General features: G+C 42.6%; 1 protein-coding gene across 4 annotated transcripts in view; it reads right to left on the minus strand.

Moving 5' to 3' along the window:
• Positions 1-5366: 5366 nt before the first annotated feature.
• GABRA5 (gamma-aminobutyric acid type A receptor subunit alpha5) overlaps positions 5367-22560 on the minus strand; it is a 103509-nt gene continuing 86315 nt past the window's right edge. For all 4 annotated transcript variants that reach the window (XM_033431417.2, XM_004271639.3, XM_004271641.2 and 1 more), the window contains 3 exons: positions 20190-20342; positions 17287-17498; positions 5367-6643 (listed from right to left, as the gene is read on the minus strand). In XM_033431417.2, the coding sequence (XP_033287308.1) occupies positions 6344-6643; positions 17287-17498; positions 20190-20342 (665 nt within the window). In that variant the 3' untranslated portion in view covers positions 5367-6343. The remainder of the gene's footprint in view (positions 6644-17286; positions 17499-20189; positions 20343-22560) is intronic.

Consider the following 22560-nt stretch of genomic DNA (forward strand, 5'->3'; position numbering starts at 1 on the left):
CTCCTCTCTCCTTCTAGGACTCATTTCATATATGTTGGTCTATTTGATGGTGTTCCACAGGTGTCTCAGGCTCTGTTCATTTTATTCTCTGTATTTTCTTTTCCTCAGACAGAATACTCTCTATTCACTTACATTCAAGGTTGCTGGTTCTTTCCTCTGCCTGCTCAAATCCAATATAGAGGCCAACTTCTGAATATTTCATTTCAATTACTGTACTTTTTAGCTACAGAAATTTTAGTTGGTTCTTTTTAAAAGTGATTTCTGGGCTTCCCTGGTGGTGCAGTGGTTGAGAGTCCACCTGCCGATGCAGGGGACGCGGGTTCGTGCCCCGGTCTGGGAAGATCCCACATGTCGCGGAGCGGCTAGGCCTGTGAGCCATGGCCGCTGAGCCTGCACATCCGGAGCCTGTGCTCTGCAACGGGAGAGGCCACAGCAGTGAGAGGCCCACGTACCGCAAATAAATAAATAAATAAATAAAATAAAAGTGATTTCTGTCTCTTTATTGCTATTATCTATTTGGTGAAACATTGTTGTCCTACTTTTCCTTAATTTTTTAAACATGGTGTCCTTTAGTTCTTTGAACATATTTATAAAAGCTGATTTAAAGTCTGCCTACTAAGTTGAACATCTGAGTATCCTCAAGGTTAGTTTCTTTGGATTGTTTTGTTTCCTGTATATAGGCTATATTTCCCTGCTTCTTTGCATATCTCATAGTACTTGTTGAAAACTGGACATACTAGACATATATTTCAGTAACTTTGAAATCCAGTCATTCTTCCCTTCCTACTTACTGTTTGTTGTTGTACTTTTTTTGTTGCTGGAGGTTAGATTTTTTGTTGTTGTTTAGTAACTTTCCTGGACCAGTTCTGTAGTGTTTGTATTTCCTAGAGTATAAAATCTCTGTTTGTTTCAATTTCGTTTAATTTGTAGTCGTCTTTCTAGGTGTCATTTCTGTATCAGCATAGCTCTCTGTGCTCATTCTTGACTGTTCACACAGCCCTGAAGATGCACACAGCTTTCCAGATCTAGGAATATGTCAGAGGTTTTCATAGTTCACTGTGGACATGTGAGTCCCTACATTATCTTTTAAAATTTTTGGCTGGACTCTTTTTAGCCCCAGATTATATCACAGCCCTAGGAATCTATACTATTTACCTTCCCTGACTGCTACTGACTTCTGTTATCAACAATGCCCTGGGAATAAAGCTTTTCCTTGGAGCTCCAAGTCAGGTCGAATCGTGGCAAAGCCTTGGGGACAGGGCTTTTTCTGGAGTTCCAAATCAAGTTAGCCCACTTAGTGTCAGCAAAGCTGCTGGTCTTTACGGGGCCATGCCAAGGAGCTGGCAGGGAGATGGGAATATCCCTAAGCTAAAGTGTCATAGACCCACTTTTCTAATTGAGGCTCAGTAGTTTTCTTCAATAAACACTTTTAATTTGTTGTGTGCCTTTATCTAAATTTCCAGAGTTCTGAAATGGTTGCTTTTGATAATCTTGCCAGAGTTGTCATTGCTTTTTGAGGGGAGAAGATTTACTGAGGTACTCTCTCCACCATCTAGCAGTCTCATTTCTGAATAGTAAATTATATGGCCACTTTACCTAAAGCAGGAGTCCCCAACCCCTGGGCCGTGGACCAGTACCGGGCCGTACAGCAAGAGGTGAGCGGCGGCGGGCTATTGAGCGAAGCTTCATCTGCTGCTGCTGCCTATCACTTGCATTATGGCCTGAACCAGCGCTGGCATTACCGCCTGAACCATCCCTCCCATTGCTCGCATTACAGCCTGAACCACCTTCCCACGCCCCACCCCCCACGTCCATGGAAGAATTGTCTTCCACGAAACCGGTCCCTGGTGCCAAGATTGCTGGGGACCACTGACCTAAAGGGTCAGCCTGCTACTCAGGCCAAGCCAGTTGTTGCCGTGTGTGGGTGTGTTCCCAATGTTGTTATGTGAAATATGGATACGTTTGTAAAAAATCCCGAAATTTTTATTTTATAAACTCTTAAAGACATATTTTCTTTGGGTGGGATACAACCACCCCTACCCAAAGAGGTTTCATCACATCCAGGCCACCCACTTTCCGGTATTCATTCCCTCCATCAATTTACATTCACTGAGCACCTGTCACTGGCCTGGAATAGTGTTGGCTGCTACGGAGACAGTGGTAGCAACATGAAGAATGTATAATAAATTAGGCTTAAATTATATTGAGTCAATTAAACCTCATTTCAAATTTTCCTTTTAAGGCTATGCACTGCAAAATATAGTATCTGATGTTTGGTTTTACTTGTCTTTCGATCTGAACTCAGAAAAACTAAGGGAAACCCATTTTTTCAGACTTTTATATTAGGGAAATTCTAAGCAGTAAATATTTTTCAATCACAAGTTTCCATAAAGAACCCAGGCTCATTTTAAAATAAACTACAGACCCACTAAGATTGGAGTTGAGATAGACTATTGAAAATGACATTGACAAACAGATAATCATGCAAATCTTTGATGAAATGAACCATTTTGCACACTTCAAAAGCATTACCTTACATCACTGCAAACCTGGCAAGTAATTGCAATGATCAGAGTAGTAATTCATATTCAAATCCTCACCATGTTTGCTCATGGCATTGATTGTCCCAGATGTGCTAGTATTGTAATAAAGACATTAAGACTAATTTTTAAATATTTAAACTACTGTTTTCACTGAGAGAACTATGGCATTTCCAATTTTTTTAAAAAAGTTCTTTTTGATTTGAAGCTAGTTCTTACAGTACAGGCTAACATTGATTGAAGACTCTGTGCCATCGTAGTTATGCTTTCCCCTTGATGTAGACTCCCCGCTCCTTGCAGTCACTGTAATCATTTACATGGGTGCTCTGAGAGGAGCAATCACATCCAAACACGGGGTTCTAGTCAATCAGTGCTTCTCTCTCTCTTCCCTCCCTGCATCCTTGCTCCCTCCTCTCTCTCTCTCTCTCTCTCTGTCTCTCTCTCAGATGGGGAGAGTGCTACTGTGACAGGTCCATTCTATCAAGAGGAGTTTCTAGGATCACAGAAGCACAAAAATCTTATATAAGAAGGAACAGACTTAAAGGTCACATTTTCAGTGTAAAAAATGTTCTCTAGGGCATTCTTATCATTCAGCCAGTGCTTAAAGCAGGATTTTCCATTTTAGGTTACATTTTTGTTCTAAATCATCTTCCATCTGGAGGAAACTACATGGGGTTGTGAACCCAGATTTAGAAACTATGAGAACTGCAATCTATTTGCTCCTAATGATTTGAGCCAATAGATTAACCTCTTTGGGTTTTGATATCCTTATTTGTAAAATAGAGATTTCTCATTTACCTTACCTAATTCCCCTAACTTATCACAAAGGAGACATACAGCATTATTCCTAAAGCATTAACATAACAAATAGATTAGAAGATTACAACTTCCTTGTCAATATTCAATGCAGGGTGTTGTATCATTTTAACTTTGATAGTTACTCTCGAAATATCTGAACCCAATTGTTGCATATAAACATTTAGGTCAACTTTCACCATAGTCTGCCCTAAATAGACCCATCGCTTCCTGAGAAATAGAGAAGTAATACTGATTGCTGACTTATTAGAATATTCTGTCTATTTATGTTGATGTCAAAAGAGATACATTTAAATACTCTGGTTCTAAAAGTAGAGCACTGTAATTTATAATTATTTTCAAAAAATTTTATTCCTTGCCTTGTTGTCATTTTTCCCAAGGTGATTCTTCATTATGTCCTCATTAAAAATAACAAACACTGAAATATCTATAATACAAAATCAGCAGACAACTGATATGACCTTTTTCACTAAATATTCATCAGATTTAAGGCTGAGCAGCATGTAAATGCAGTAGTTAGATCTTCAAACTGGAATTCACCTAGCAGGGCTTCCAGGGTTTCCTGTAACAAAAGCTAGGACTTGTCAAGAAAATTATTGCAACCTGCTATGGAAGATATCATTTCCCATTAGGACTGAGATGTTTAAAGTGAGCATTTGTATGTATGTGTAGCCTTTTAGATCTAACCTATAGTATATTTTTCTCCAAACTATAATGCAAGGCTAAACTGTAAAGACTGTAAGAGAAATAAAAATAAACAGTAAATGAAAACAGAAGCTCATAGTCAGCTTCATGTCTGCCCTTGGTTTTGGCCAATTTTATGCTGTGGTATAATGGAAAGCACAAACATCATTCTACAAATATAGCACCATTCGAAATAGAGAAATGCTTCTTGTGTGAAGTTTTAAGAGCACCCCTTTTGTTGACCTTTACCTTTCTATTATGAGAGCCTGAGTAGCGGCAATGGAACCTCTGTGTATTTAATGAACAAGGGATGCCAAAAATGGGCACCAGTCTTTTTGAAGAATGTAGTAGTTCTGTGCATCTCTCATACTACTCTGATAAAATGTAATACCTGATCTTGAATCCTGTGAAAAGGCTTGTCAGGATAAGTACTTGGAGTTTTCAGTGAATGGATGCTATAGGCATTTATCTGGTTATTCAAGATGAAAGACTTCTGAATATCTGCCTATATGTGTGTCCATGGCCATGACCATGTCTGTGTCCACGAAACATGGTGAGGTGGATGGGTTTTTAAGAATTAGGTACCACGAAGTAGTCAATTTAGGCAGGTTTAATTTTGATACCATTTGCTAATGGTCATAATTTCCCTTTTACAAGTCATAGAGGAGACAGAAACTGTTCCTTTTATACATGTTTTTCCTGGATACTTCTTCTAACAGTAAGTAGCTGGTCCACATGCAGTTCTTTGTATCACTCTTTACAAACAGCAAAAGGAAAGCCATGGGGCTTCCCTGGTGGTGCAGTGGTTGAGAGTCCACCTGCCGATGCGGGGGACACGGGTTCTTGCCCTGGTCCGGGAAGATTCCACATGCCGCAGAGCGGCTAGGCCCGTGAGCCACGGCCGCTGAGCCTGCGCGTCCAGAGCCTGTGCTCCGCAATGGGAGAGGCCACAACAGTGAGAGGCCCACATACTGCCAAAAAAAAAAAAAAAAAAGGAAAGCCATGGAGAACTGAGTAGTCACTTTGCCCACAGCAAGCACCCACCTTGGGAACACCTTCAGGTAGAGCTCCATCAAGCAGAGACCCGTAGGGCACCGCACCCTGGAGATGTATGAGACGGAAAGAACTTCCAATTCTACCTATTCACCTCACTGTGGTTGAAGTCAGCTTTCTCTCTACATACTACCCAGAAGAATTAGATTGGAACAGAGGTGAGCAGCCAAGTGAGACACTTTTTCCCAAGCAATTTCATGATGGGTTTCCTTTACATAATTTTTAGAAAATGAGTCAATCCACCCACCAAAATATGAAATATTTTTCAAAATATGACGTTTATCCACAAGATCAGTTTATTTTTTAATGAACATTTAAGGTTCATATACAAAAGCTAACAGAGCAATAAGTCAATCGTGAAATAACATACAGGGAAATAAAATGGAAAATAACTCATTTACAATTTCTCACCACTGAAGCACTACACACTGTCTGCAGTGAGGTGTGGTCAGTGTTTCAGACAGTGGATGCTCAGGCCAAATGCCAAGACTGTCATCACACTACTTTTTGTTTTAAGATCTTTTCTTTCTTGGTCATTGTTCAGTTAGTGGGGGGAGTCGGAGGGAGAGAAGTAAGTTTCATTCCCACCTCCCCCACAAAAACTATTTTTAAGCAGTTAAATTTTTCCTTGGGGAAACATTGTATCTGTTAATCTAACATATCATATATTTCTGTTATTAAATGTCTGCATAAATATTTGTTTATTCTATTTCTTAACATAAGATCATGCAGTACTTTTAATTTCAGAACAGTAAGAATTATCAAAGGCAATTAGTTTTGTACATAAATGCCCACAGTTTCTTTTTCAATGAAAAATGTGCTCTTTGTGATATTTGTTTCTTGTGAGAGTTGGTCAAGTAGTAATCATGGAGTATTTCCTAAAATATTTATTTGCTGGGAAAATTTGTATGAAATGACATTCAAAGTATAAAAAACATTGTTAGGTAACACTTGGAACAGTTAAAAATATACTTGTTTGTAAACTATCAATGTAAGATACTGAGCATCTGAGTATCAGAGCCATTGTCTCCTGTTTTTCTAGAAAGTGGCTTGATTTATCAATGTGACATCTTTGAAACATCTGACATTATATATAGAAACATCAAGGCAATATTATTTGTACATATTATTAAACATGCAAAAATTTCCTGAAAGATAGTGCCCAAAAAAGGGAGGTCCCCCAAGCTCAACCCCTCCTTGGTGCCCGTCACTGAACGTATGGCTGTCTTGGAGTTTGGGAGCATGGCATCTCATTTTGGAGAGGTAGCCCCTTTAATCACTGGCTCCCTATTCAAATATGTTGCCCAGTAAACTAGGTTGAAAGTGCCAAACAGGACTGGGAATATAATTCGGGACATTTTGTCTATCTTGCTGATGCTGTTGTAAGTCTTTTTGTTTTCAGAAGTCTTGTCTTCAGGTTTTACTGAGGCTGAAGAGGCATTTGAGGTCCCTGAAGGGGTCTGCTCCTTTGGGATGTTTGGGGGGTGGGTCATCTTCCCAGTAGTATAAGCATTTGTTGATTTATTTAGTGTAAGTTCACGCTCCTTTTTCTGCAAAATATAAAAAATTTAAGGGCATGACGTTTGCAGGCAGCTGTCAGTTCACTTCTAAAGGTTCTGAAGGTTTATCTCTCAAAAGAGAGAGACAGAAACAGACATAAAGACAGAGACAGAGAGGGTATCAGCTTAGCTCTGGCAGAGGGCAGCCTTCCACAGACTTCTAAGCCTAGAACCCCACATGGCCAGTCTTGGATGTGAAATTCTAGAATAGGCAAAATACTTTATGGTAGAAAAATTCGGAATAGTGGTTACCTTTGTTGTGGTGGGACCAGGAATGGACTGGGAAGGGGCATGGTGACCTTTCTGGAGTGCTGGCAATGTTCTCTATCTTGATAGGGATTTGGGTTTACTGGTGAACATGTTCATCAAACCTCAGCAAAAGTACCCTTAACATTTGTGCATTTCATACTATGTAAATTTTGCTTCAAAAGAATCAAACAGTAAACAAATATTGAACTCTAGTTAGTGACATGCTTACTGAAGTATTAGTGGGAAATGTACTATTTACTTTGAAATACATCAAAAAATACGATGTATTGACAGATGGATTGAGGATGGGTGGATGGATGAATGGATAGACAGATTTTAGGTAACATAGATAGATAGATAAATGATAGATGGGTGGTGATGACACAAGCTCAGTAAAATGTTAATAGTAGACAGGTTTTCATTTTGTAGTTCTTCAACATTGCTGTATGTTTGAAAATTTGCATGATAGAATGTTGGGAAAAATTCGGTTCCTTTACCAAAGTAACATAATCTCATTAAATTAAATTTGGAAAACCAAAGAATAATTAAAGAAGATATATCACTATCTGAAAAACAGATCTGCATCCCATTGCTCATAGCAACATTATTCACAATAGCAAAAATATGGTAACAATGTGTCTGCCAGTCGATGGTTAAACAAAATGTGGTGTGTGTGTGTGTGTGTGTGTGTGTGTATACATACAATAGAATACACATTGGAACACAATGGAATAGTATTCAGCCATAAAAAAGGAAGAAAATCCTGCCATTTACAACAGGGAAGGACCTTGAGAGCATTGTGCTAAGTGAAATAAGTCAGACAGAGAAAGACAAATACCATATGATTTCACTTATATGTGGAATCCAAACAAAAAAACAAAAAAAAGCTGAACTCATAGATACAGAGAGCAGATTGTTGGTCACCAGAGGGCAGGGGGCAGGGAGCAAAATGGGTGAAGGTGGTCAAAAGGTAAAAACTTCCAGTTGTAAGATAAATAAGATTGGGAAATGTAATACACAGCCCAGTAACTATGGTTTTTTAAAAAAAGAAAGAAAATATATTAACCATTAAAAATATGTGGGAGGGAGCTTCAAGATGGCGGAAGACTAAGACGTGGAGATCACCTTACTCCCCACAAGTACATCAGAAATACATCTACATGTAAAACAACTCCTACAGGACACCTACTGAATGCTGGCAGAAGACCTCAGACCTCCCAAAAGGCAAGAAACTCCCCACGTACCTGGGTAGGGCAAAAGAAAAAAGATAAAAACAGCGACAAAAGAATAGGGATGGGACCTGCACCAGTGGGAGGGAGCTGTGAAGGAGGAAAGGTTTCCACACACTAGGAAGCCCCTTTGTGGGCGGTGACTGCGTGTGGTGGAGGGGGGAAGCTTCGGAGCCACGGAGGAGAGTGCAGCAACAGGGGTGCAGAGGGCAAAGCGGAGAGATTCCCGCACAGGGGATAGGTGCCGACCAGCACTCACCAGCCCGAGAGGCTTGTCTGCTCAGCCGCCGGGGTGGGCGAGGGCTGGGAGCTGAGGCTCGGGCTTCGGTAGGAGCGCAGGGAGAGGACTGGCGGTGTGAACACAGCCTGAAGGGGCTAGTGCCCCACGGCTAGCCGGGAGGAAGTCCGGGAAAAAGTCAGGACCAGCCAAAGAGGCAAGAGACTTTTTCTTGCCTCTCTATTTCCTGGTGCGCGAGGAGAGGGGATTAAGAGCACAGCTTAAAGGAGCTCAAGACGGATGCGAGCCGCAGCTATCAGCGCGGACCCCGGAGACGGGCATGAGATGCTAAGGCCGCTGCTGCTGCCACCAAGAAGCCTGTGTGCGAGCACAGGTCACTATCTACACCGCCCCTCCTGGGAGCCTGTGCAGCCCACCACTGCCAGGGTCCCGTGATCCAGGGACAATTTCCCCAGGAGAACGCACGGCGCACCTCAGGCTGTTGCAACGTCACGCCGGCCTCTGCCACCGCAGTCTCGCCCCGCATCCGTGTCCCTCCCTCCCCCCAGCCTAAGTGAGCCAGAGCCCCCTAATTAGCTGCTCCTTTAACCCAGTCCTGTCTGGGCGGGGAACAGACACCCTCAGGCGACCAACACGCAGAGGCGGGGCAAATCCAAAGCTGAAACCCAAGAGCTGTGAGAACAAAGAAGAGAAAGGAAAATCTCTCCCAGCAGCCTCAGGAGCAGCGGATTATATCCCCACAATCAACTTGATGTGCCCTGCATCTGTGGAATAACTGAATACACAATGAATCATCCCAAATTGAGGAGGTGGACGTTGGGAGCAAAAATGTATATATTTTTTTCCCTTTTTCTCTTTTTGTGAATGTGTCTGTGTATGCTTCTGTGTGTGATTATGTCCGTATAGCTTTGCTTTTACCATTTGTCCTAGGGCTCTGTCTGTCCGTTTTTTTTTTTAAGTATAGTTTTTAGCGCTTGTTATCATTGGTGGATTTGTTTTTTTGGTTTGGTTGCTCTCCGCCTTCTTTCTTTCTTTTTTAAAATTACTTTAAAAATGTTTTTAATACTTATTTTTTATTTTAATAACTTTTAAATTTCATTTTATTATATTTTATCTTCTTTCTTTCTTTCTGTTTTGTCTCCCTTTTATTATGAGCCGTGTGGATGACAGGCTTCTGGTGCTCCAGCCAGACATCAGGGCTGTGCCTCTGAGGTGGGAGAGCCAAGTTCAGGACATTGGTCCACAAGAGACCTCCCAGCTCCACGTAATATCAAACGGCAAAAATCTCCCAGAGATCTCCATCTTAACACCAAGACCCAGCTCCACTCAACGACCGCAAGCTACAGTGCTGGACACCCTACGCCAAACACCTAGCAAGAAAGGAACACAACCCAATCCATTAGCTGAGAGGCCGCCTAAAATCATAATAAAGCCACAGACATGCCAAAACACACCACCAGTCATGGACCTGCCCACCAGAAAGACAAGATCCAGCCTCATCCACCAGAACACAGGCACTAGTCACCTCCACTCGGAAGCTTACACAAACCACTGAACCAACCTTAGCCACTGGGGACAAACGCCAAAAACAACAGGAACTATGAACCTGCAGCCTGCAAAAGGAGACCCCAAACACAGTAAGTTAACCAAAATGAGAAGACAGAGAAACACAGCAAATGAAGGAGCAAGGCAAAAACCCACCAGACTTAACAAATTAAGAGGAAATAGGCAGGCTACCTGAAAAAGAATTCAGAATAATGATAGTAAAGATGATACAAAATCTTGGAAATAGAATGGAGAAAATACAAGAAATGTTTAACAAGAACCTAGAAGACCTAGAGAGCAAACAAACAGTGATAAACAACACAAAAAATGAAATTAAAAATTCTCTAGAAGGGATCAATAGCAGAATAACTGAGGCAGAAAAACAGATAAGTGGTAGATAAAATAGTGGAAATAACTACAGCAGAGCAGAATAAAGAAAAAAGAATGAAAAGAATTGAGGACAGTCTCAGAGACCTCTGGGACAAAATTAAATGCACCAATATTCTAATTGTAGGGGTCCCAGAAGAAGAAGAGAAAATGAAAGGGACTGAGAAAATATTTGAAGAGATTATAGTTGAAAACTTCCCTAATACGGGAACTGAAATAGTTAAAGACCAGGAAGCAAGGAGAGTCCCATACAGGATAAGTCAAAGGAGAAACATGCCAAGATACATATTAATCAAACTATCAAAAATTAAATACAAAGAAAAAATATTAAAAGTCAGCAAGGGAAAAACAACAAATAACATCTAAGGGAATCCCCATAAGGTTAACAGCTGATCTTTCGGCAGAAACTCTGCAAGCCAGAAGGGAGTGGCAGGACATATTTACAGTAATGAAGGGGAAAAAATCTACAACCAAGATTACTCTACCCAGCAAGGATCTCATTCAGATTTGACAGAGAAATTAAAACTTTTACAGACAAGCAAAAGCTAAAAGAATTCAGCACCACCAAACCAGCTTTATGACAAATGCTAAAGGAACTTCTCCAGGCAGGAAACACAAGAGAAGGAAAAGACCTACAATAACAAGCCCAAAACAACTAAGAAAATGGTAATAGGAACATACATATCGATAATTACCGTAAATGTAAATGGATTAAATGCTCCAACCAAAAGACATAGACTGGCTGAATGGATACAAAAACAACACCCATATATATGCTGGCTACAAGAGACCCACGTCAGGCCCAGGGACACATTCAGACTGAAAGTGAGGTGATGAAAAAAGATATTCCATTCAAATGGAAATCAAAAGAAAGCTGGAGTAGCCATTCTCATATCAGACAAAATAGACTTTAAAATAAAAACTATTACAAGAGACAAAGAAGGACACTACATAATGATCAAGGGATCGATCCAAGAAGAAGATATAACAATAGTAAATATTTATGCACCCAACAGAGGAGCACCTCAGTACATAACGCAAATGCTAACAGCCATAAAAGGGGAAATCGACAGTAACGCATTCATAGTAGGGGACTTTAACACCCCACTTTCACCAATGGACAGATCATCCAAAATGAAAATGAATAAGGGAAACACAAACTTTAAATAATACATTAAACAAGATGGACTTAATTGATATTTATAGAACACTCCATCCAAAAACAACAGAATACACTTTCTTCTCAAGTCGTCATGGAACATGCTCCAGGATAGTACTTGTACTGGGTCACAAATCAAGCCTCAGTAAATTTAAGAAAACTGAAATCGTATCAATTATCTTTTCCAACCACAACACTATGAGATGCTATGAGATAGCAATTACAGGAAAAAATCTGTAAAAAGTACAAACACATGGATGCTAAACAATACACTACTTAATAAAGAAGTGACCACTGAAGAAATTAAAAAGGAAATCAAAAATACCTAGAAACAAATAACAATGAAAACACGACGACCCAAAACATATGGGATGCAGCAAAAGCAGATCTAAAGGGAGGTTTATAGCAATACAATCCTACCTTAAGAAACAAGAAGCATCTCAAATAAACAACCTAACCTTACACCAAAAGTAATTAGAGAAAGAAGAACAAAAAAACCCCAAAGTTAGCAGAAGGAAAGAAATCATAAAGATCAGATCAGAAATAAATGAAGGAAATGATAGCAAAGATCAATAAAACTAAATGCTGGTTCTTTGAGAAGATAAATAAAATTGATAAACCATTAGCCAGACTCATCAAGATAAAAAGGAAGAAGACTCAAATCAATAGAATTAGAAATGGAAAAGGAGAAATAACAACTGACACTGCAGAAATACAAAGGATCACGAGATTACTACAAGCAAATATATGCCAATAAAATGGACAACCTGGAAGAAATAGAAAAATTCTTAGAAATGCACAGCCTTCTGAGACTGAACCAGGAAGAAATAGAAAATATGAACAGAGCAAACTCAAGCACTGAAATTGAAACTGTGATTAAAAATCTTCGAACAAACAAAAGCCCAGGACCAGATGGCTTCACAGGCGAATTCTATCAAACATTTAGGGAAGAGCTAACACCTATCCTTCTCAAACTCTTCCAAAATATAGCAGAGGGACGAACACTCCCAAACTCATTCTACGAGGCCACCATCACCCTGATATCAAAAGCAGACAAAGCTGTCATAAAGAAAGAGAACTACAGGCCAATATCACTGATGAACATAGATGCAAAAATCCTCAACAAAATACTAGCAAACAGAATCCAACAGCACATTAAAAGGATCATACACCATGATCAAGTGGGATTTATCCTAGGAATGCAAGGATTCTTCAATATACGCAAATCAATCAATGTGATACACCATGTTAACAAACTGAGGGGGAAAAATATATGATCATCTCAATAGATGCAGAGAAAGCTTTCAACAAAATTCAACACCATTTTTGATAAAAACCCTCCAGAAAGTAGTCATAGAGAGAACTTACCTCAACATAATAAAGCCCATACATGACAAACCCACAGCCAGCATCATCCTCAAAGGTGAAAAACTGAAACCATTTCCACTAAGATCAGGAACAAGAAAAGGTTGCCCACTCTCACCACTATTATTCAACATAGTTTTGGAAGTTTTAGCCACAACAATCAGAGAAGAAAAGGAAATAAAAGGAATCCAAATCGGCAAGAAGAAGTAAAGCTGTCACTGTTTGCAGATGACATGATACTATACACAGAGAATCCTAAAGATGCTACCAGAAAGCTACTAGAGCTAATCAATGTATTTGGTAAAGTAGCAGGGTACAAAATTAATGCACAGAAATCTCTTGCATTCTTATACACTAATGATGAAAAATCTGAAAGAGAAATTAAGGAGACACTCCCATTTACCATTGCAACAAAAAGAATAAAATACCTAGGAGTAAATCTTCATAAGGAGAAAAAAGACCTGTATGCAGAAAACTATAAGACACTGATGAAAGAAATTAAAGATGATACAAATAGATGGAGAGATATACCATGTTCTTGGATTGGCAGAATCAACATTGTGACAATGACTATACTGCCCAAAGCAATCTACAGATTCAATGCAATCCCTATCAAACTACCACTGCCATTTTTCAAAGAGCTAGAACAAAAAAATTCACAATTTGTATGGAAACACAAAAGACCCCGAATAGCTAAAGCAATCTTGAGAAAGAAAAACGGAGCTTGAGGAATCAGGCTTCCTGACTTCAGACTATACTACAAAGCTACAGTAATCAAGACAGTATGGTACTGGCACAAAAATAGAAAGATAGATCAATGGAACAAGATAGATAGCCCAGAGATAAACCCACACACATATGGTCACCTTATCTTTGATAAATGAGGCAAGAATATACAGTGGAGAAAAGACAGTCTCTTCAATAAGTGGTGCTGGGAAAACTGGACAGCTACATGTAAAAGAATGAAATTAGAACACTCCCTAACACTATACACAAAAATGAACTCAAAGTGGATTAAAGACCTAAATATAAGGCCAGACACTATCAAACTCTTAGAGGAAAACATAGGCAGAACACTTTACGACGTAAATCACAGCAAGGTCCACTTTGACCCACCTCCTAGAGTAATGGAACCCAATGAAACTTAAAGCGTTTTGCACAGCCAAGGAAAACATAAACAAGACCAAAAGACAACCCTGGGAATGGGAGAATATATTTGCAAATGAAGCAACTGACAAAGGATTAATCTCAAAATTTACAACCAGCTCATGCAGCTCAATATCAAAAAAACAAACAACCCAATCCAAAAATGGGCAGAAGACCTAAGTAGACATTTCTCCAAAGAAGATATACAGATTACCAAGAAACACATGAAAGAATGCTCAACATCATTAATCATTAGAGAAATGCAAATCAAAACTACAATGAGATATCATCTCACACCAGTCAGAATGGCCATCCTCAAAAAATCTAGAAACAATAAATGCTGGATAGGGTGTGGAGAAAAGGGAACCCTCTTACACTGTTGGTGGGAATGTAAATTGATACAGAGACTATGGAGGTTCCTTAAAAAACTACAAATAGAACTACCATACGACCCAGCAATCCCACTACTGGGCATATACCCTGAGAAAACCATAATTCGAAAAGAGTCATGTACCAAAATGTTCATTGCAGCTCTATTTACAATAGCCAGGACATGGAAGCAACATAAGTGCCCATCAACAGATGAATGGATAAAGAAGATGTGGCACATATATACAATGGAATATTACTCAGCTATAAAAATAAACGAAATTGAGTTATTTGTAGTGAGGTGGATGGACCTAGAGTCTGTCATACAGAGTGAAGTAAGTCAGAAAGAGAAAAACAAGTACCATATGCTAACACATATATATGGAATTTAAGAAAAAAAAATGTCATGAAGATCCTAGGGTTAAGACAGGAATAAAGACACAGACCTACTAGAGAATGGACTTGAGGATATGGGGAGGGGGAAGGGTAAGCTGTGACAAAGTGAGAGAGTGGCATGGACATATATACACTACCAAACGTAAAATAGATAGCTAGTGGGAAGCAGCTGCATAGCACAGGGAGATCAGCTCGGTGCTTTGTGACCGCCTAGAGAGGTGCGATAGGGAGGGTGGGAGGGAGCGAGACGCAAGGGGGAAGAGATATGGGGATACATGTATATGTATAACTGATTCACTTTGTTATGAAACAGAAACTAACACACCATTGTAAAGCAATTATACTCCAATAAAGATGTTAAAAAATATGTGAAAGATGAAAAGCAGAGAGGAAGTGCATGGAGAAGGAGCAAGAAGAAGCAGTGAAAAGTGAGGTGGAATAAGAGTGCATATGTACCCAGATGCAGGGAGCACAATGACCCCGGGGCCACAGTGAGGGTGACCACAGCGTCAGATCAGAGCAGGGTCTGTGGGCCACTCCTCAGAAATGGTACGGTTCTTTGCAGCCCCCATGGTGCCATGCACACACCCCTACTCGTCTGCCAGAAGAAGCCCATCAGCATGATGGACTAGCTACCTCAGTGGTTTGCACGGCCTTTGTCTCTGGGTGTAACCAGGACAGAGCAGACACTGGAGGAGAGAATGATGGGTCTCAGAAGTGGGTGTTTCAAACAGGACTCAGGGTGGCCACAGTGGTCCAGAGATGTGCCTCTGTCCTCCTTCCGGGACGACTTGCTGCCCAGCTGAGGGCAGACAGCTCCCTACACGGTCAACTTCAACTCCTTCCTCTGTCCTTTCACAGGTGTCCACCCCTAAAAACCATCTTGCATTCCCAACTCTGAAGATCCCAACAGGTAATGATGGTGAACACAGTCTGGTGTTCAAATTTTCTCCACTTCTAAGTAAAAGCCAGTAACGCTATACTTACTTATTCATGCTCACCACCGTGTGTAACAGTATGACTTGCCTGCCGGGATACCTGCAGATGCCTCAATGCCTCCACTGGCCTAAGGGATGGTATCCCCAGCACCACAGCCTTGGGGGACAACACCTAGTCTTCTAGGAGATCAGTGCTAATCTGAGATTACATGAGCCAGTTACCTCCATGTCCTCCTCTCCCTCCAGGTCTGCATTCAGATCTGTGATGAGTAATAAGGACACTGAGGCTGAGTGTGAGCAAGCGAGGTGGCCGATGATGATGACAGCCCATTCGACAACCTTCAAGGACTCTCCATTGCCCCTGGGTTCCACCTTCCTCCTAGACTCACAGACACGAGCCTGATGGCCTCAATTCCTGCAGCACCTCCCAGGCGGCTGCCCGCTCAGGCTCAGGGAGGCTGTCTCCAGGCCTGTAGCAAACATTTACTTCCTGGCAACACAGTGTTGGGTGTCGGGAAGCCCCTCTCTCCAGACTCCATGTCCCCCAACAAACATCCTCCATGGTTCTGTCTGTTGGGACACTTCAGTCCAGAATTCCCACAGTCTGAAGACGCCCTGCCTCTGCCATGTTTTCTCAGCTTCCCACCAATCGCCTGCTGCTGTCAGCTCACTCCTGTCCCCCATCATCCCCCAAAACACACCCCCTCATGAGATTCCTGCTTGTCAAGGCCCTCCCCAGGCATCTCCCTGCTTCCCTTCTTCCCTGAGGGGCCATGGGTGCACACAGCTGAGTGCCCTCAGCAGCAGCAGAGTATCCTGGTGTAGTCACGGGTTTGGGGCACAGTCTCCGGTAGGGCCTTCCAGACTCCCTTCATGATGATTTCCAAAGGACAGATGAAGTTTCACTTTCAAGTCTACCCTGATAAGTCTGGCCTGTTCCTCTCTCAGAGCAAAGGACTTGTTTGTTTTAAATGTGGCATACTTAGCACTTTACCATGTGCTATTTATTTTCTATTCCATGTATGTTATTTTCTTTTCCCCAAGGATCTGGTTCAGGTTGGAATGTTGTGCAACCTTTTTTCTTCAAATATTTTTTAGATTCAGGCACCGACCTCCCTCTAAATACTCAGCACTTAATTGCTCTGAATAGAGAAATGCTTCCCACAATAACTCACGTGCATCATTTAAGCAAGACAAATCATCTCATCAGTGGAATTGGGTGTGTTTGCCTGTTGTGTCGCTCCCAATAATTCGAATGCTCCCTTCATGACCTTCAAGCCACCTTGCAGAAGACACGCTGCATGGTGAAGTGGCAAGAGTGAGCAGAAGAATTGACTGTACCATTCAAAACTGGATAAATAGTCCCTGAACAGACAGAAGGTACTTTAGCAAAAGTAATAGGCCTGATATCAGACCTTTCCCTTGAATGAAGCTGGTGATTCAAAATAAAGGTAAAACAAGACCTGTTATAAGACTTTGTAAGGACCTTGAGTATAAGGGAAGAAATCATTTTTCAGGGGGAGGGATGTAGGGAAAACAAACACCTGGTCTTATACTTGGACATAAAATCAGGCACATTTTCTCTGGAGTATGGAGGAAAATGAAGTCAGTACCTTGATCTTGGCTGCTTCCAAGGCTTTTTTGCCATCCCAGGCCCAGCCTCTCTTTGTGAAATAGTTGACGGTGGCAAACTCGATCAGCGCAGAGAACACAAAAGCGTAGCACACGGCTATGAACCAGTCCATGGCCGTCGCATAAGCCACTTTGGGCAGAGAGTTCCGGGCACTGATGCTGAGGGTCGTCATAGTCAGCACCGTGGTCACCCCTGTGGTTGTCAATGACAGGGGTGGGGTCAATGGGAACAAGGATCAGCACCAGCACTGGACCCCAGTATAACACCCCTGAACGTGACAAAGAAAGAAAGGAACTATCACTTTAATCCCCAGCCTAGGTCTCCCGCTCCCTCTACAATTTTCACAGCACAACACATTCATAGCATTTAAAACACTGCTTAGTTTATTTACCTTGTCAATCGTCTCCTTCCTCTAGAACATAAATCGAGGTGGGCAGGGATTTGGGTCTGATTCATACACATACTCTAACTGTGTCCCCGTTGTCCTGACCTGACCCTGCAGAGAGCTGGTGCTCAACAAGGATGCGTCAGAGGAGTGGGGCATCTTAGTGGCCCCAAGGCAAGTCCAGCTGAGAAGGGCAAGAACGTTCCCACCGCTCTAACGAAGTGCTTCACAAAGACTCACTGTGCACCTTACAAGTCGTGGGCTCCAGAAAACTGATGAGACAGGCTTGCTTTCACATGGATTAACGCAGCATGCAGACTCCGAGGACCGGAGTGCAACAGAAGCACCACATCTGAATCTGGGTCTTGGCACTTCACTCCTTCTAACAAGGATCTGGGCCACCTTGATGCTGCCATGCAAGATGCCTGTAGCCATCTGCCTTGTCTTCTGGGGAAATTTGCAGTGACCATAAAGGAAGTCTGGATCCTCGGAAGGGGACGATAAGCCTCTAACGGGCATCTATTAAGGGCCAGACTCTGATCTAAGCTACATTCTGAATGGGTGTCATTATCCCCATTTTGCAAGTGAGGAGCTTAAAGATTTAAAAATAGTAATGTACCCAAATTCGCCAGCTGGCAAATGAGAACCTGTACTGGGACCCAGGTCTGCTGAACCCTTACAGCCCATGTAGTTTCCACATGCTCTGTGTCTTTCTTCTTACTGCAGTTTTGTTTGCAGAAAGGTGCAAGTATGTGTATGGGGTGTGGGTGCAACACACCTGTTATGAGTGGAACTGTGTACCCCCCGCCAAATGCATAAGTTGAATTCCTAATCTCCAGAACCTCAGATTTACTTTCCAGACCTTACTTGGAAATATGGTCTTTACAGAAGTAATCAAGTTAAAATGAGGTCATTAGGGTAGGCCTTAATCCAATATGACTGGTATCTCTCTCACACACACACAGGGAGAACAGCACATGAAGACTGGAATTATGCTGCCACAGGCCAAGGAAGTACCAGAAACTGGGAGAGAGGCCAGAAACAGAGCCTTCCCTCACAGTCCTCAGAAGAAACGAACTCTGCTGATTTTGGACTTGTAGCCTCCAGAACTGTGAGAGAGTTAATTTCTATTGCTTAAGCACTCAGTGTGTGGTACTTTGTTAGGGCAGCCTCAGGAAAGAGCACCAAAAGAGTGTCATGTTGCTGGTGGTCATAGCAGCTTAGTCTTCATTCAGTGTCATCTTTCAGAGGTATTTATATACCCTCACTGAACACGGTACTGTGCATGGAATTAACGCTAAATGAGAAATCGGTAGTCATCTTTGATTTTTCTTAGAAATCCAGTTAATCATTGTGCTGGAGAGAAGTGTTCTGTGTGTGACCTTGAACAGGCTTCTTGTGTCTCCTTGAGTCCTTTAACATCCTAATGTGCTTTGAGAATCTCTAAGAGGAAGCAGACTGGAATATAGGGCATTCTCCAAACTAAATCTTTTTCCTTGCCCACCTACTAATGCTCCCCTAAAGAGCTGGGGGAGCACTGCCTGGCCACAAGCCAACCTCCACACCCTCCTGAAGCTAAATCAGGTGAGGCAGGTGAAGCTGGTATGTGGCTCGAGGTAGAGAGATGGTCAGACAGGAGCAATCCTGGGCCCTCACTGGAAATCCCGAGGCTCCCCCGGCTTCCTCCACCTACAGGAGCACTGGCGGGAAATGCAGGGCACGTTTTCCTTCTTTGGAAGGGACAGTGCAATAGGAAAAGCTGAGGCGGGAATAGTACTTTACAGTTTAGAAAGATGTGAGCATCCATTACAACTGACCCACGAAATTACTTCTAACATTGATTTTGATGAAATGAGCTTCCACGTAAAAGTCAAACACTCAACCATGTCTGCTGTGCTAAGGTACTTCCTGAGCTGGATCTTGCTAAACTTGATTTATGTCTCAAGGATGTCAGATAATTTTCTAAATTCTTATCATATATATGTATACATATATACATGTGTCATACGTACGTATGTATATCTCATATATATTACATTTATATATACATAAGGTAATATATATTATATTTTATATACATTTAATCTATTACTATCATATCACATGTAACATATTGACTGCCACTTGGGAGTTAATTTTAAAGTGGCATGCACATTTCAAAGAAAACTGCCTGATAACATAGAAAATAGTACTTTATGAGACTTGTGAAAATACCATAGCAAAATCCCACATAAGACAGATTGCTGGCAATTTCAAACCTCAAAAAAAAAAAAAAAAAAGGCTCTTAGTGAAAGACTTTTCAAAAGGGAAACAGTGATCGAATTGCTCTGAACCCTGGTTCAGAGAGCAGCCCTAAATCTACTCTTTAACACTGAATTCATAACTAACTGGTCTGTTTGTTTTCTAGGTCACAGAATAGACAGGCAGCACTAGGGACTTTGAGGCTGCTGTCTTTGGGGTGTTAGAGGCAGTCACAGGCCTGGCTTGGGGACACTCACCAAACACTGTCCTGGCTGGAACTGATTCTCGGTTCAGCCAAAAGGACACTTGCGACAAGATCACAGTCATTATGCAGGGGAGATAGGTCTGGATGACAAAGTACCCGATCTTCCTCTTCAGATGGAAATGAGCCGTCATGATTGTGTATTCACCTGCAAATGAACAAATTACTGCAGTCAGCCACCTAAATGAAACCCTACAGTCCTGCCCTGTGGTTCCTGCCCCTGGTCAGAGCCCCCGAGCTTCCCTTCTCTCCACCCTCCCTTTGGACAAGCATTTATTTGTATTGTTTGGGTGAAGGAGAGGATGAAGGATGCATGGATTTCTTAACGGTCATTTTATAAGTAAGTCTTTTGACCCCCAGCCTCTGAAGAGCCTCTGCTGGTGGATGCTTTGCTGGGGAAAATCAGATTTGTGTGTTTTCCTAATCCCTGGTCACAATCTATGCCACTCTCCACCTGCCCCCCTCACTGCTACTGCCATCAGGATTTCAGGATTTAGCCTCTCCAGATGTAACTCAGGACATCACAGAGCCCTGTCGTGGGCGGATTGTTTTCTCCTCATTTCCCAGCCAGGTAGGGCTGGAAGGAGTGGGGGGCTACCACTTCCCCACAGGCTCTGTGCCCCCTCAGCCGGCTTGGGGGTGAGGAGCAACAGCCTCCGGAGGCCACTGGTGCTGGCCACTCTGAGCTTCCGCTGGTCCACAGAGAGAGTAAGGGCATTTCCTTGGCGATGCCCCAGTGCCTTCTCTGGATCTGGCTGGCTGTGTGGGAGGCGAGTGCAGACCTCCCCTTCGTTGCGGAGAACGATGCTGCCCTGATGGTGAACTGGTAAGGAGCCAAGGCAGCTGCGGTGGGAGGGTGTGTTAGACAGAGTCTCTTTTGCTGTGTGAATTTGCATCTCCCTGGGGAGATGGGAAGGATGCTTTGAGAGGTGGAGGCAGAGCTGAGTTGATCTGAGGACAAGAGTTCTTCAGCTGAATTGCAACAAGTAGATGGTGTGGCCAGGGAGCCTGGTGGAACTGTGAATGTGGGGGGAAGGGCCTGGGGTCTCTGCTAAGGTAGACCCCTGGTGGGGCCATCTGTTCGAGGGTGGTCGGCTGGCTGCATGGGCAGAATGTTGAGACATTTGAGACTGATTACATAGCTCGGACGCCTGCTGTTGGATTCAAAGCCCAGTGCTCAGCAAGGCCAGCTGTGGATGTGTCCCTACGTGCCTTTTCTCACAGCATGAGTTAAGATCATATGTGGCAAACTCTGCCCTCTTACAGAAGAGGAGACCAAAATTCCCTCAGGGCCAAGATGCACCACGCCCTCCCCACAGCCCCAGGCAGATGAGAGCAGGTGAGAGGAGGGGAATAGGCTCAGGCCTAGCAGAAGGAGACAGGGACAGAGAGAAGGGGGGCAAGATATGTTTAGTAGCAAAGACATCTTTATCATGATCCAATTTTGCCTCTCAATTCTTGAGAAGAGGGAAAATGCCATTCTGTTTCTTTGCATTAGGATTTGAAGTTACTCTCCTACTTGTAATTCTTTTGTTGTGGTGGTTCTTTTCATTCTATTTTTGAGTTGAGGATAACAATATAAGATAACGTTCAAAAAAAGACCATCTTTTTGGAATGCAAATAGAGCAGAAACCCATTTATAAATTTTTAAAGAACGACATGAAACGACTCCCAACTGTAGCACCCTCCATTAGCACTGCAATTCTTAACCCCAAACCTCTGCCGTGCCACCTTTTCACTTGTTCCCATAAAATCAGGTCTGCTTTCTCTTCCCTTGCCTTTAACACGGTAATCACATGGCACAGCAGCCTCCTCCCAGCCCTGCCAGGCCCTTTCCCCAGGATGCCAGCCCACGCCAGTGGACGGACACTGAGTGCCTGTGTGAGAGGAGGCATGCACTGCACGTCCCTGTGCTTCCAGCCAGCTCCAGGGGGTGGTGATGCTGACAGAGTGACGCTGACCAGGATAACATTTGAGGCTTAGAACTCATGTTGCAAGCAGGACTTTCTCCATCCCTGTTCTACATTTCTCCTGCCATGAGAAGCCCTGCAGGACCCTCCCCTGCTCACAGCCAAGCTTGTGACCATGACCTCTAGGGCTGGGCCTCCTGTGGCCAGGAGGTGTCTGAGGACACCCCTTGCAGGTGCAAGAAGGGAACGCGTTGTGTTCCTTTGGACACCCTGCCCACTTTGTGTCAGGTGAAGCCTGGCTTGTGCTGCCCTGCGGGCTCAGGCCAGCCCTGTGCCTGCGGGTGTGACAGCACTTGCTAAAGCCTCAGCTATTTCTATGGTGCCCGGTTGTGCTTCCCAAATTCAACCCCAGGAAAACCTCTGAAATGTTCAAAGTGGGGAGATAGCAGAACAGGT

The sequence above is a fragment of the Orcinus orca genome, chromosome 2, assembly GCF_937001465.1.
Source record: "Orcinus orca chromosome 2, mOrcOrc1.1, whole genome shotgun sequence".
In the NCBI taxonomy this organism is placed as follows: domain Eukaryota; kingdom Metazoa; phylum Chordata; class Mammalia; order Artiodactyla; family Delphinidae; genus Orcinus; species Orcinus orca.